Source organism: Hippoglossus hippoglossus, chromosome 21, assembly GCF_009819705.1.
Source record: "Hippoglossus hippoglossus isolate fHipHip1 chromosome 21, fHipHip1.pri, whole genome shotgun sequence".
In the NCBI taxonomy this organism is placed as follows: Eukaryota; Metazoa; Chordata; class Actinopteri; order Pleuronectiformes; family Pleuronectidae; genus Hippoglossus; species Hippoglossus hippoglossus.
In genome coordinates this window covers 14509892-14526375 of record NC_047171.1, presented here as the reverse complement: position 1 = coordinate 14526375, position 16484 = coordinate 14509892, and the positions used below count along the sequence as shown (strand labels likewise).

The window sequence follows — 16484 nt, the reverse complement described above, 5'->3', positions numbered from 1 at the left end:
TGCTCGTCTGAGACCACCACACAAGACCAGTCAGCTGATTGAGCAGCCGATACAAGAATAACAAGCCTCCCTGATAGGAAGCTTTTAAATATTACTGAGGGGAACAATGAAACATTAAGTATTTATGATATCAGTTTATTGTCAGTTAGATTCCCCTCCAAGGATGCAACACCTGCCAAGTTGCGTCTGGATGTTTGACCCCTGTTGTAGTGATTGATGGCAGTCTTGTCCTTGAGCCAAACGCACTTATTAATTGATGCATGCTCTCAGTCCGCAGTCATCTTAGGGCACTCTGCGAGCTTGACTCTTATATTTGCACATATGTCCAGCATTTTCTCCATCGGAAAAGAAAACGCGTGTTCAGAATCCACGATTTCTATTCCGGTGAATGAAGCTCGTTCCTCAGCTGTCCAGGCATCGTCTGACAATGTAATCTGTGAAGTGGCGTGCAGTTGTGCTGCAATGCAGGTGTCATATCATGGATGAAATAAAGGGAAAGATAAGCGCTTATAGTGCAATCTGGGTGAGATATGGCTCAGCGGTAGATGGGGTGTGTAACCCGCATTAGAGATCCGATGATCGGATCATGATCTATCTGAATCCAAACCTCGTAACCTGCAGTGTGTCATCGAAAAGGTATCAGAGGATCGATTGCTTAGAATTTAATTTGAAAACCATATAGTGTTAGGAGCCAATAATGGACCAGAGCGATCCTGACCTTTAGTCTCTGCACGCTGCTGCAACCCTACATCAGCTGTGATTTATGGCCTCTGCAACATCTCTAGTAACGTCCATGTCGTCTCACAGCAGAGAAACTGACACAAAAAGCCTAATGTCAATTTTCAAATTTCGATTTTCTTGTCAAATTCTAGCTTTAATTTCACATGTTAAGTCGTTAAATCATTTATCTACTTATACAATATGATTATGTTTTATTGATTTATAATTATTAAATATGTAATTAAATGTTTTCATTTAAAACCCAACTGAATTGACATGGTTGAATTCCTCTGTGATTTCAGTAGGAATTTATTCTTAAAGAAATCTTGATTTTGGAAAGTTCAGAAAGTTTAAGTGTCATTCAAAAGTATTTAAGTTGTTCAAATCCAGTGAGTCAAATTGTGGTGTAAAAATAATGAGGTTGTCAAAACTGATTTGAACGTTCTCTTGACAGAACAGACGCCAGAACATCTGAAACACTGGATATTGAAAGTGAATTTGAAAACTAAAAGATTACTGAGACGATACTGCAAAGCTCAGGGCTCTGATATTGTAAACGTGCCAAAATGGTCACAGTGGCAATGCAAACATTTGTCATTTAGCACAAAATCAATGCACAGCTGATGCTATTGGGTTTGCTGCAATTTGGTCATTAGACAAAATACAAGATAAAGTCATTAGATGTTGTCTTCTTGGCACCAGTTTAATGGGAAACCGGTCAATGGTCATTAAGACATTTCTGAACCTCAAATGTCAACGCCATGGTGTCAAAGAAAGGACCATGAATGTTTTCTCAGTCTGTTCCGGAACAGACTTGCAATCCTGTGAGCCACGCTGACTCAAGTTGCTCTTCTTGAGATCCAGGGGGAAATCAAAAACCAGCTTAATTCTGACATAAATAAAAACTACGTGAGATGGGCTTTGTTGTAAAATATTTAAACGCTATAAATTCCAAGTTTCTTCATATACCTTTTATATTTTTGTGGCTATTATTTCCTTCGATAATCATCCCCCAACCCAAGGCTGCGTTCAATGACCCTGAAGAACAAAACCCCATTTTTGTTTTCCCCCTTCAGTCACTTATGTGTCACCGTATTAACTGTTCTCTCAAGTGGTAGCTGCTGACTCTCTCTCTCACCTCTTTTGGGTCAACAGATCTGACCAGTGGCCGCTGGGGATTTCTTCAGCTGCTGGCAGAGCTTACTGTTCAACACTCTGATCCACTCGAGGTCGGGTCCTGAAAATATTATTGGATGGAAAGGACACTTTTATTTCTGTCTTTCTACTTATATTCTTTTTAAAAAGGGCTCTGTCACCATCCAAAAAATCCACTTAATGGGGTATTCAGAACCCGTGTTGCTGTCTGGCATGTTTTAAAAGAAGCGGCGGCGGTGACAGGCACGTTATGATACGAGACGAACGCAGAGTAATTGCATGTTCCATTAATATATTAGTATTTATACTGGGAGAGGGAAAAGAGCAGTTTAAAAGTGGCATTTTCCTCTGTACCTTGTCCTGATTAGTCAAAGACTCTTGAGTTCCTCCTTGGCAGACTGAGGGGGTTTCCTTGCTGAGCGAATCCAACTCTTCATTATCTGGGGATAGCTCCAAGTCAGACTTCATGTTTTAAGATGCACTCTGAAGACAAAAAAAGATAATATATATATATATATATATTGATAATTTAATAAATTCTTTGAGGTCTTCAGTTTTGCGCTTCATGAATAAATCAGAACCTTGGAAATCCATGTCTCTGGATACCATGTCATATCGTCTTTCAGAAGATGAAACGTACATTGTGACAAGGAAGGACAAGTCTATGGAAACTCACAGTCGGTGTCTAAGGCGAGAGTGAAATTAGCCCTAAAACACACAAAAAGAGCTCGTGCAGTATCTGTTAATTGCGTTTCATCGCTTGTCTCCGCACAAAGGGAATTTCTAATGTTAGTTTAACATGAAAACAGTCGGCTCAGAGGAGCCTCTCCTTCAGCGCTGTCCATTTTTATTTTGTCAATGACATTCCGTCACTTTTGATTGATAAAGACCAGTTTAACATTCAGGAGTGTGTCGAATTAAGTTCACCTCGACTTGTTGTAGTAAACCCTCTCCAAACCCCGCCCCCCCCCCACACACTCAACTGCTCTGATGTCACCCCGCGTATTCTTGCTACTTTCCTGGTTCGGGTATTTATAGTGTGCAACTGAAAGTAGAAATGATTAATAATACTAATGATCTGAGGCTTTCACAAGTCATTTACCAGTCAAGGTCAGAGATCCATAATTATCATGGTGGGATGTGAGGAAGCTGCACCTCGGCTGCACTCGTCCTCATGTCTCCAGTCTATGTACCAACGCTATCAACTGCACAGCTCATCGGATATTCACGTGAGCTCACACCAGAGCCTCTTCTTCATTATCAGCTTAATAAGCCCAGCATGCACCGGGGGGTTGGGGGGGGGGTGGGGGTGCAATAACTCAAGCACCTGTACAATAGAATGCAGTGCAGTACATCTGCCCTACATTACCCTGTTAGCTATACCAACAGTATGAAAAGCATAACATACACTTTTGAGATTTAATCATATGGCTAAAATGTTTACATGTTTATCTAAATAATACTTATACTGGATATTTTGTATATTTAAGATTTCCAATTTTGCTCTTCATTCAGGTATGTGTTAAAATAAAAGGAAAACTTTTGTTCTATTCTTTAAACTACTGACAACATTTCTTAAATAGTCACTGGAATGATAGCTGCGTGTAGAGATGCAGATTTAAGACGGATCTGGACTGGTCTTCTCATTTCTTTTTTCAGAGTTGTATACATTACTCTCTAATTTGTCAATCTCTTGATTGTCTGCCTCGGCTTTTCATTTGTGGCGCTGCTTTGTATCTGCTCATCTACATTCCCTGTTTGTGTTACATAACTCTGCCAATGTGTGGTGGCCTTTATTTCCTCACCTCACCTACTAACCTATTTTCTTTACAATTCCAGGATCTTTTGTTGAATCCATTTCCTTTGATTTTTTTTTTGCCTGTAGAGTCATGTTTTTGCATCTCTCTCTCTGCGGTGACCTTGACTCATTATCAAACGAAGGTGAGCAGAGAAACCGCAGATAGCAAATGAAACATTTAGAAGGAAATTTAAAAAATATGTTGGTCAAATAAGAACATCACATATTTTGTCTTTGTGCTAGTGTATCATAGCAACCATAGAACAATGAGCAGCACTCAACCACGGTTGACACATCGTCGGGGACGAGAGAAAGGGAGAGATTGTACGGAGGTTCAAAATCCACCTTCTCTTTCATTAAATCGCTTTTCTTCTATAGTTCTCAGCATCGCCATGACAGTTAGTTGATAAGTTGATAATAGTACACTGAGATACTTGATGTCTAGTGTGTCTGTTTGTGTAATAGTGTAAACAAATATATATATATATATATATATAAAGCACAAATGTTTATCTTTTTCAATCATGTTCATATATACTTCATACAATGTGCAGTAAAAAGAAGAAACCCGAATCAAATCAATCATTTGTCTTTAAAACAGCACCCGTTCTCTTCAGTATACAGGGTTTTCTTTTACGTTTGTAGTTTTATGACTACACTTGGCAGGTATAGGTTGTTTCCGAGCATGCTGCAGAAGCTACCTCAGCTCTTGTGTGTATTCAGTCTGTCTCTGAGTCTTCTGTCTCTTCATGTCGTCCCAGACTGACTCCATGATGTGTCGATCAGGGCTTGAGGGGGCCTCACCATCTGTTTAATGACTCCTTGTTTTTCTTGTGGCTGAAGATGGCGATGACTCGGGCTGCATGTTTGGGCTCGTCGCGAGGCTGCAGGGTGAGTTGGAGTCTGAGCCGGCCGCTCCCTGATGCTATATGCTATTAGATTTTTGTCATTTGTAGCCGTGTTCACAAAAAATTGTTGAATTCTTTCTTTAAAAATATCAATGATTATTGTTCTGACAAAGCTGGCTGGATTGCAAACGTTGTGCAATCCTCTTCGGGGGTACTGTGCGTAATTAGGCTTGTGAAGTGTACCTCCCTATAGGAATTAAAAAGTGAATATAAAATAATGATAAAAAATTTAAAAGATAGGAATTTCCTCTCTATAGCGATCTTGTTTTCACCATCTGTGGCTGCTGGAAACTGAAGTGTAACCCACTCACATACCAACACTCAGTGGTCGTATGAGCTCAATAATTCAGAGGCCTGGGAATAACACTAATTAGCAGTCTCCTTGAACGTCATATATAGTATCTAGATAAGGACAATAAAGTACAGCAGTCGATTGACTGTTAAGTTTATCAGACATTGCATGAATGTTGCCATCAGCTAAATAGAAATCGAAGATGCATTGAAATGAAGCGGATCTTCCTAAATGTAAACGGGCTTCTATACAATATTCACTGCAAGTTCCTTTTGACACTGCATGAGTGTGATGACTAAAAATCCTGTGGGATCTTAAGAGAAGATCATTAATTTATCACAAGAATCCTGGTTAGTCGTTTGGATATGGCGCGAACCACAAATCAGTTTGTATAAGATCTTCAGCTTCTGTCATGTTTTCTTTCTCCGTCTCCGTTCACATCTACCCTGTCTGCTACATAACAACATGAAAGCCTTTAGGTACAGTGCAGTTCACTCTATTTAACTCTGACAATAATAAGAAATGAGTCTATATATATATATATATATGTATATATATGTATATATATATGTATATATATATGTATATATATATATATATATATATATATATATATATATATATATATATATATATATATATATATATATATATATAAGAAAATAAAGTTCATGGCACGTCTTTTTTCTAAGGGGCAGATGTGGTGTGATGGAGAGAGGGATGTCGATTATTATTATATGACAATCTGAATATTTGTGGTTGTAGCGTTTGTTTGCGGCAGCAGTCGACCTTTTGGTTTTCTTCATATAGCAAAAAATGATGTATGGGCAATTTGTGCTTTACTGTTTGGAAAAACCAAGATCAATAACCAGCTGCAAAATCAAATCAGGTGTTGGAAATATTACTGTGGTCTCCTGAAGTGTTGAAGGTCCCGCTCACGCTGAGAGGGAAAAGTATTAAGTTCATTTCACAAGTTTCTCAGTCATCATTCAATTCGGCGGTGCACTGCTTCAGTTTCATAAAAACAAACCAGACAAGCTTGTTTCTTTCTTTTTTTTTGCTGGATTTCTCTCCAGATTTGTTCTTGGCAGGAGATTTTCGACAATGAACTGATTTCTAATGTTTTCTGAAATGTCTTGTTTGGCAGAGCAATTAATCCAAACCCCAAACTCTGACTGTTAATGGCAATTAGCACCAGATACTCAAAAGATTTAGAATAATATAAGGCTATAAAGGCTGGAAGTTGTTTCACTGCCATAAATGATATCAGCATTTGCCAATTCTTTCTTTTTCTTTTGATATATACGAGGGGCCTTTTTCTCTTTGAGGGATTTCTTTTTTCCATTTGCTGTTATAAGCTGCTGTGTCTGGGAAATGAAACAGTAATTCTGTGGCTTCGTTTTGCAGACGGGTTGTGGGACATGCATGTCTGCACTCGGCCAACCGGAGAGTGAAACTGTGAGCTCCTCATTTGGACGTGTATCTCCGTCTGCAGAATGTCTTGGGTTGTCATTATTCTCCGGACAAATGAGATGCATGAAATTTCAAAATAGGTTTCCTCTCGTCATGTGCACATTCAGCTAAATGAATGACTGCTGCGTGTAGTTTGACTTAGATACTCTTGTTTACTTCATGTAGAGGAGACAAACATTTAAAACATATCACTTCGTGTACAAATTCTACTGCATTAATCGATAGCTACTATAAGCTTTAACCCCCTAATTGACGTGCACTGTTTGCCTGATGTGCAAAGGTGTCATACAGTACACGTGTTCTTGTAAATGTACTGTATGTACTCACATGTCGGCACAGAGGCTCGAAGGGAAGAAAGAAAACTAAGGAAAGAAAACAACATATTAGGCTAACATGTCCCTCAGGATGGTCCCTTCTCCGTGTACGCCTGTCAGATCCCTGTCAAGGTGCAACGAAACGCGCACGAGTAGTCGTGTCATCGCTGACAAGCATCATGACGACTGTCAAGAAGAGAAGAGGATGTTGCACTTTCTAAAAGAAATGGACAAATGATCAGTGTTGTTGTTTGTTGCTGAAGTAAAAACACAACCCAGTGTCCCTCTTTAGCGTGCGCAGACTGCCAGTGATGAAAAATACAAACGTTGAGCATCATAACAGCTGGAAGGAAGGACAAGGGACAGTTTGTGTGTCCAACCAGCAGCTTTCACACGTCCACGTTCAGACGGAGACAAAGTTGTGCAGGTTTCAGGACATGAAAAGTGGATAAAAGGAACTGCGCATATTTGTTAAGCTGTTTAATGTGGAACCAGCTGATGTGTCTGACAAACAGAAACCACTCACCTGCAGAACAATGGCGAGCTCACAGCTACAGTACAACAACCTCCATCTGCTCAAGTCCTTTTCGTCCTCGGGATAATTTCCACCAAGAGGAAAAACAACACTGACATTTTCATTTCTGTTTGCTGTGGGTAGATTGTTGTCTGAACTGACTCTTCCAAAGACTTGTTTCTACTCAAGACTGACTGATCCAAACTTGGAAAACCAGCTGTGAGTAGCGTCATCATCGCTGCCATCTGACATCAGACGCCTCCCCAAAGTGAGCCATCACCGTTGAGATGAGGTAAGGGTTTAGCACGGTCTTTGTTTGTAGTATAATAGCTAACAGTTATATTTATAACACATGTGTACGTTAATAGTTACTATGGAGTTAAAATTATACCATTCTGTGGGATGGTGGCATGTGCAGCAGCCTTTAAAATAGTCTTTGATGCTGGACGCTACGTCCTTGTCCTCCATAGATTACATGACTCGGAGGCTTCTGTAGAGGATATTATAATAGCCGCTCTCCCGAAAGGATAACTTTGTCTATTAAGTATAATTAACACTGTGCAAACCTTCAATTACACGGGACAAGCGTGCATCCTCTCATTAGTGCTCTGACTCCATCTTTGATCCTCCACTTTGTGCTCTGCTCTAAAGGCTACAAAAACATGAGCCGCTCCATCTGGACACAAGGTCAGAAAACATTCCCCACTTTTGTAGAACTTCTTCTTTGCCTCTGTTCTTTTTTTTGTTGTTGTTTCTGCTGTGATAGTTGGATTATTTATGGAGGCAAAATACACTGATGATAAAACAGCCATTCCGCTTTAGGGGCCGACCAAAGCAACAGCGATGTCACTACGACAGCACAAACATACTTTTAGCTTGCCAGCTGTCTTCTCTTGTGGTGTAAACATGCCAGTAGCTTTTTTTTTTTTTTTTAAATATCTAAGTGAGGGATATGAGGCTCATCACTGATGTGGGGAATCTCTTTTGACAGCCTGTAGGAGTGCGTTTTATGTTTGATCTCAATATGGCCTGAGCAGAAAAAAGATAACTACGTCTTGATATGTACTAGTTTGTCTAGACGAGGGCCCCTGGGTTGCCTTCTTACGTGCGTCTTCATTCAAGTTGCCTTAGGTTTTTTTCTCAATCCAAGCCTACATTGGAAAAAAATAAATTGAAAAGTGCAATACAAGCAAACGTTGAAAGGCATGATGAGAATCAAATTCAGGTGCCACCTCCTATTTTCCACTGTGGCAAACACGAGGAGAAACAGAGTCTCGTAATCGCCATGCAACAGTCAACATACAGTATGTGCAGTACAGTATATCTGCAGGATGGAGCGTGCACGTGATGGAAAAGTGAAACGTGCAAAATACAAGCAAAAGTTGGAGGACATTTTTCCCCCTATATAGCAAACCCAAGGAGACATGGAGTCTCTTAATGCCATGCAGCCTTGTACAATCAATTCAATGCAACACAGTATATCTGCTACATGTTGTCAGGATGGAGCTCGCATGTCGTGTCCCTTGTTTGCTCTTTAGCAGCTTCCCTCTCTTCACTTATGCTGAGTGCACGAAAGTTCACGAACATTTATTTTATTTATCAGACTCCTGTTTTCCAGGATATGCTCTCTTTTGTTTTGCTTGCTCACAACAGAGCAACTCAATAAAAGAAACTTTCAACATTTCTTGTTTTGCTTAGGCTTTTACTTAGAGCACTCATCTCTCCAATGAACCCGCAGCAAATGAGGATGATTCCATTTCCGCGGAGAGGTTATCCGAACAGTCGCTTTCGGTAATGAATTCATTTTCAATTTCTTGTCGGAGGTAAACAAGCCGCACTTACTCCCTCAAAGTTGGGTTTCATTTTCCTGCAGTTCGCCGTGTATGAAGGGCTGACATCGCTGCTGGCAGTAGTCACACTGAGCGAGATGCACATCCTGTTAAGATTCATCCTCGGGAACCTGCAGTGCAGCACAGAACAGATTCGCAATCACCTCTCCACCTCTGATATTATAGCCTCCACACACCGCTATTACTGCGGGAGGATGAAAAAGGGCCGTCATTATTTCCAGGCTCCGCGGGTAATACAGAGCTAATGCACTAAGTCAATGGTACCTCGTGAACACGAGGAGTTTGTTTGGGCTCTGGTCTGTATGCTGAGACGAGTCAGACCTACGAGGGGCATCTGGCTCCCTCTCTGTTATCTTTTCATCTTCCGCCTCGTGATGGGAATAGCAGAAACGCATTCTGTAGAGTCTTAGGTGAAAAACCACTGAAATGAAAAATGTGGAAAAGGTTTTGCGCCGGTAATGGGCTTTGAAACAATTTTTACAATTATGGGCTTTAGAAATGTCAATGACCTGACCTGACTTGACTTTGCATAACATACATTTTTTTGCCGTGAGCAGATACCTCTGAGGAATCGGGGACAGTGTCTATTCTCACCCACCTCCGCCTGCAACAGCTGGAGATCTTCAATCTCCTTTTCAGCAGCACACCGTCCGTCCAGCGCGCGCTTCTCCATGAACTCGGGTAAGACCGGACCGCTCGAGACACAAAGACAGGAAGTCACAGCAATTAAGACTTTACCAGAGCAATTCGATTATTCTCAAAGCTGTATTGATTGTTTGTCCTCTTGGAGGCAGAGGGACGTTTTATCACACACGAAAAACAGGCACCTCTGGCATATGATTTACCTCTGCCAAGGAGGTTATGTCTCACCTGCGTTTGTTGTTCTGTTTGTTTGTTTGCAGGCAAGATTGCACAAAAAATAGCTGAGCAAATTACCACGAAACTTGTGGTGGAAGGATGTGTTATGCATCAGAAGGGAACCCATGCAATTTTGGTGTAGATCTAGATCAGAGGACTGATCCGGGAATTTTTTTTTAACTTTCTTTAACATTCTGGTGTTTTTTTTACAGTTTTGTGAATTTGTCGAACAATGCAGAAATCTTTATGACAAAAATCAGACGTGTGTAATATCTATATTTGTAAAATGATCCAGATTTTGTGAATCAAATTAAAGGGGGGGGGTGATCTTTATTCAGTTACTGTACATTCCTATGTACGTGGTGTATGCATCTGATCTCAATATGCAATATATTGATAAAACAGCCTTGGCGAAGGTGTGCACTCTTTGAGTCCCATTCTAGTTGTCTGGTAACGTGGTTTTGCCTTTTTAAATGTATTTATTTTTGTATTTTCATATTCAGCAGCCATGGGGCAACACTAAATTAATGTAATTGCACATTTTTCATTGCTCTGTTTTGCTCTCAATCAACTCTCAAGGCAAATATCTTGTTTAGATAGTATTTAAAGACCAGCTAGTTGCTAACTTTGTCAATCTGTAGAATACTCACCCATAGGCGACGATATATTGGTGCTCAAATACCTGCTAAGATGAAAGTAGCAGTAATAATACAAGGCACTGCTAAAACCCTGAACAACAGTCCGTAATTGCAATATTAAAATGTTAGTTAGTGGAGCTCTAAGGCCTCATTATAACCCTGATATAAACTCAGAATAAAAAGCTTTTAAATCACTCTGACCAGCTTGACTTGCAAGATGTCATTATATTGCAATCACCACCAAATGATTTCAGATAAATGTTAAAGCATTTTAAATTAAAATCTGCATAAAACAAGTAACAACCACATAAATACTGCGGGGGATTAAATTGCAAAACTGTAGGTCAATGACACGGTCATTAAGAAGACACTGATTTCTTACGGGAACAATATTACCATGTTTAGGCTCCTGTAAATTACAGCTCTTTGCTGTTTCTGATTTATAGATAATGAACTTGAGCATCTTGGTTCTGTCCAAAGACTTATATGGGAATTAATCTAAGTTTATATTAATGTGGAATTTATAGCCGAGATGTGAAAAGTTTCTCACCTCAAACTCCACCAACTTACATGTCCTAATCAGTTGTTCTCGTGGAAACACGACAGCGCTCAGTTCTCTCAAGGTCATTTGTTGCTGGCGGAGCACAGAATTGAGGCTTCATAAGAAAGAGAGCTGCAGCAGTGGTTGTCAGGTATGATATTAACAATGAGAAATTTCTGGTCGTCACACGTCTCGTGTTCCTCCAGGCGCTCGCGGTCGTCACATGTTTCGTGTTCCTCCGGGCTCCTCGGGTTGTCAAGTTGTCGAGCGGAGAAATCACCTTTTTTGGGACTCTTGGGAGATGCAGAGGCAGTATCTCTGCGCTAGGATGTAGACTGACTCATCTTTTAAAAAACGTGATATGACAACTGGAGCAAACTCTCCAGAGGACTCTCGCTGAATAATGCACGCTTCCATTTGTATCATTTTTGTTGTTGTTCAAGTGCAGTAGGAGTGCATCAGGCTCATGTACATCCAAAATGTCATCCTGTTTCAGAGCACGGCTTTTCCCCATCCTGTTACGACCACTGATGACTTCGTGATAAAAGCTTTGTGACTGTAAGAAAAGAAGAGAAAAAAAAAAAAAGGCATTTTGGCTACATTTGGATTTTCTGTGGAATCGGTATTTCAAGACGCCAACTTGTAGGTGGAAAAAACAACTACATAATATCTCCACTGAGGAACAATGATCTCACTCTGTGATAGCAAACAATACCCTTCAACACCATCCTTTTATTTGGGGCGATGCATCAAGGGAAGTAATTACAGTCACGACTGACGAATGGATGACTAACGCTGACAGCAGCACCTCAGTCTATAAAACCCTGATTTCCAGCTGCAGGGTTCTAACATTTATAGCAGCCACAACAACAAAGATCAGTCCTTTCAACCTGCAGCCTGTTCTGTAGCTATTGCAGATTGATTTCATGCTGAGTTGAGTTTGCATCTGAAGGTAAGCTGGCATAATTCACTGTATCATTGCTGTTAATGTATTTCATGTCGCCTTTTGATCAGTAAATTAACCAAATCCTTCCCCATCGTCGAAATGCTTTGTTGTGAATTCTCAGAGCCGCGGTGCCGAGTTAATTATTCTCACTCTCGTTTTCAATCCAGTGCCGGGAAAACAAACATTTCAGGGTCCTTTTTTGAGGAAAGTCGTCAATGATGTGGGCCGTGGTTCTTGCTCTTTGTTTGGGGAATGTCCTCATCGGGGGAGAGGCCAGCGATCAGCATTCAGTGCGGGGGCCTGGAACTGAACCCTCTGAAACGGCCTCCCCGGGTATTTTAATACGAGAAAAGCAGGAATCCAACGGCTCGATCCATTCGGCGGACGCAGCGGGACCAAAAACGCCGCACCCTCCTATGTGCCTGGAGTCAGCGGGGATCAGAGACGCCTTCAAATATGTCAATACTGTGGTTTCACTGCTGGTGTTTGTTGTTGGAATAGTTGGGAACATAACCTTGCTGAGAATCATCTATGTGAACAAAAGCATGAGGAGTGGACCCAACATACTCATCGGGAGTCTGGCTTTGGGCGATCTCATCCACATTGTGATAGACATCCCAATAAACGCATACAGGGTGAGTTGTTATCAATGCCACACCTTTCTCTGCACTTTTTACGACTGCGCTTGCATCATGTGTCTGTGTTTTCTTTCTCTTTCTTTTTTTTTCTCCACTGAAAATATGTTTTGGCTTTGGTTTCAGCTCATGGCAGAGGATTGGCCTTTTGGTTTAGTGCTGTGCAAACTCGTCCCCTTCATACAGAAAACCTCTGTTGGAATCACAGTGTTGAGCCTGTGTGCCCTGAGTGTTGACAGGTAAGGAGATAAGCGGCGCTGTGTCCCGTGCCCCGAGAGAGAACCATTTTCATATCTGTATTTCATCAAGGGAGCAGATTTGTTTTGCATTAGCACTCGTAATGTAACATTGTAGAGAAGTCATAACATTTTCCCGTTGATTTCCCGCAGATACCGCGCTGTGGTTTCCTGGAATCGAATCAAAGGCATCGGGGTGTCGGTGTGGACAGCGATTGAAATAACTCTGATATGGGTCGTCTCGATCCTGCTGGCTGCGCCTGAACTTGTCGGCTTTGACATGATAACGATGAACTATAGAGACAAGCATCTGAGAATATGTCTGCTTCAGCCCATGCAAACCACACGGTTCATGCAGGTGATGTAATTGTCTCCAGTGTGCAACAGGATGAAACCTGCGTTTGATTTGATTGTACTTTCATATATACGACATAGTTGTATTTATAACATCTGGAAGGAAAGTTCACGCTGCAGATACCAACACGTCGTTGTAGGTGTCTTTATAGAGCAGAGCAGTTTTTTTTTTTTCTTTCTGTGCTTTAACATGGCAACCATTGATCATCTCTGGTTCTGCAGCACTGACTGTCTGTGGGCTTCTGTCGTGTTCCATCAACAGTTTTATAAATCAGTGAAAGACTGGTGGCTCTTTGGCTTTTACTTCTGCATGCCACTGGTTTGGACCGCCGTCTTCTACGCGCTCATGACCCGGAAGATGCTGCGAAAGACTCAGAATGTGTTGAGTGACCACACCAAGCAGGTTATTAACTAATCTACTTAAATATATTTCACAACACATTTCTTGTTGCACTCAAATGTTCAAGTTAACGTAAATGTTTATAATGATGATATCTTTTTCGTTTACAGAGACTAGAAGTCGCAAAAACGGTCTTCTGCCTGGTGGTTGTGTTTGCTCTCTGCTGGCTGCCTCTGTACCTGAGCAGGATCTTGAAATTAACCATATATGACGAGAAAGATCCCAACAGGTGTCAACTGCTGAGGTGAGAAGTTTATTAAGTCAAATCAAATTGTATCTGTATAGCAGCCCATATGTACAAATCACAATATGCCTCACGGGGCTTAACAATGTGGACAAGGTGCAACCTCCTCTGTCTTTAACCCTTGACTAGTGTGAGAAAAAAAACCTTTAAAGGAAAAGAAAACTTTCTAACGGGGAAAAAACTGCAGAAGCCTCAGGGAGATTCGCTGGTGAAGGATCCCTCTCTCAGGACAGACAGAAGTCAAGTTTATTTATACAGCACATTTAGGAACAGCAGCCGTTTACAGAGTGATGCATAATAAAAGAAGAACCAATGTAAAATACAAGAAAAGAATAAAATAGAAGACTAGCATCAAATGAAACAAAATAAAAGACAAAATGATTTAAAAAACGTATGCCCATATTTTACATATTCTACTCATATTCTTTTTTGTATACGATGTTTGACTCTATATGTATAAACAGTCCTATCCGCACATATGTGGACAATTCTATCTCAACATCTCCTTATACTTATGCATATAAAATGGGTTTACATGCTTTTGCAATCATTTCACCCAATAACATTTCTGTTCAAACCAATATATCTGTATTATTATATTCAGAATTGTTTATTTAATAAAAAAATATATATTTTATTGCCTTTTTATATTTGTATTCTCTTGTCTACCTCATTCTGACTTGTCTGATGCCGTAACACGTGAATTTCCCCATGTGTCTGGATCAATGAAGTTTTATCTTATCTGAAAGAAGAAGTGCAATAGATGTTGCGTGTAAGAGGACGTCAACAAAATAACTATGTTTAAACATTCATGAGAAATAACAGTGTCTAACATAGACGGAGCAGTGTATCAATATTTAAAGCATCATCACCTGCTCTGTGCCGTTTTGTATGATTTACTCAATTTTTCCTTTTTTTCAGTGCCTTTCTTGTCCTGGACTACTTTGGCATCAACATGGCGTCGCTCAACTCGTGCATCAACCCCATCGCGTTGTACATCGTCAGCAAAAGGTTCCAGATATGTTTCAAGGTGAGATTTACCGTGATTCTCCTATGGCCCGATTCTATTCTACACAAAGCTGGTGGGGGGGGGGGGGTGAAAACAATTTGATCCACGCTGGATGAGCCATTGTGGGTGTCATCAAGGACGTATGGAGTCATGTCTGTGTAATGGCCAGACTGGAGCAAGTGATGGCCTGAGGGGGTAATGAGTAGAAATGGTCTGGAAAAACATTGTCAGGAATGAGAGAAAAAAGAAAAGCGCTCACCCACCCATTTGGCATTGTACCAGACAGTCTGTCACTGAATCACAGTGATGTGTTTGGAAGAAAGAGAAAACATAGATTGAAGGCAATTTTCAAGGTAAGGAATTTAAAAGGCTTTATTGTATTACTCCCTCAGAAGCCGAAATCTAAAACATTCTTTGGTTCCATTGGGCTGTCATCAGGTTTTCAACCCTAACCCCTTCAATTATTATTAATATAATCTACTCCATGCAATTATACATATTAATATGTATGTAAAAAGAAATGATATACTTTTTTTCTTCAATAAATACATCCCTTTTGACTTCATTTACAAGATTGAAAACCAAAACCTTTCAACATGGCCCGACGCAGAGAAATGAAACTCAACAGTTTCCAGTTCGCTCTCTCTAATTGAATTAAGGCTTCATACATTGGATTGTTATTATTACAACATAGGCAATGCTGCCTTCCACTTCCATTTCTCCGGGATTCCTCCACACATAAATGGATTTACCAAGGAGCCGTTTTTCTCCATCTGAAGCTAACGGTAAATGTGTTTTTTGCCCACTGACCGAACGTCTTTGTGTGTCTTTGTGTGTGTCTTTGTGTGTGTGTGTGGTCCTTCAGGAGTGTCTGTGCAGTTTGTGTCTACCTCTCCAAGCTGTTACCCATGACGAAGTGCAGTCTGTTTCCAAGTCCAGGATGCAGGATCAGGCCTCGGAGCAGAGCAGCAGCATCAAAGCTCACAATCAGACGTGCGCGCCTCAGCCCGAGCAGGAGAACTCCTTACTGTGTTAACAAAACTCGCGCGGAAACTGTGAGTTTCTCAGCGTTTCATTATTAAACGAGCAGTACAATGTGCTCTGAAAGCAGATACCAAAGCGGCGGCTCCCGCAAACTTGATGTGCCGTCCTAATCATATAAGATACCTTTTTTTTTGCGAATAACATGCAGCGCTGTCGTTCTGTGCCGCTGTCGTCAGCTTGAACATCTGCTTTGGCATGAGCAACCCGGAGTCAGACTGTTCAGACTGTTTCCCCTCAGGGCTTGACTCACTCCCGACCATTACATCAGATTTCTACCTAGTACCTTTCCTGTATCATGCATCACAGTTCTCAAACCATTGTTTCGGGCACCATGTTAACCTGGCACCCATCACCAGGGATCTTGTCACGGCCTCCGCTTCTGCATATTATTCTGATTCTGTTTCTGGATTCCGGAAAGACAGTGTGCCACAGTAAATCAAACCAATGGGGATTTAAAAAAAAAAAAGAATAGTGGTTGCGGTGGGTTTTTCGGGGATGTGGCGTATTATTAGCACATAAACGTGTGTTTTCCTCTCTGTTAAGTTCACCCCCCCC

At 40.9% G+C, this 16484-nt stretch overlaps 1 protein-coding gene across 1 annotated transcript; it reads left to right on the top strand.

The window, feature by feature from the left end:
- Nucleotides 1–11925: 11925 nt before the first annotated feature.
- LOC117755253 (endothelin receptor type B-like) lies at nucleotides 11926–16484 on the top strand. The gene is made up of 8 exons (XM_034574891.1): nucleotides 11926–12013; nucleotides 12175–12642; nucleotides 12769–12881; nucleotides 13032–13236; nucleotides 13495–13635; nucleotides 13743–13876; nucleotides 14798–14906; nucleotides 15751–16484. The coding sequence occupies exons 2-8, from the start codon at nucleotides 12223–12225 to the stop codon at nucleotides 15919–15921; spliced, it is 1293 nt and encodes a 430-aa protein (XP_034430782.1). The 5' UTR covers nucleotides 11926–12013; nucleotides 12175–12222; the 3' UTR covers nucleotides 15922–16484.

Excerpts from the sequence above, each read along its gene's own strand:
- LOC117755253 (XM_034574891.1), top strand. The coding sequence starts at position 12,223 with ATGATGTGGGCCGTGGTTCTTGCTCTTTGTTTGGGGAATGTCCTCATC. Across the intron at positions 12,882-13,031 it reads TGTGCCCTGAGTGTTGACAG|ATACCGCGCTGTGGTTTCCT; the intron begins GTAAGGAGATAA and ends GATTTCCCGCAG. Across the intron at positions 13,237-13,494 it reads AAACCACACGGTTCATGCAG|TTTTATAAATCAGTGAAAGA; the intron begins GTGATGTAATTG and ends TTCCATCAACAG.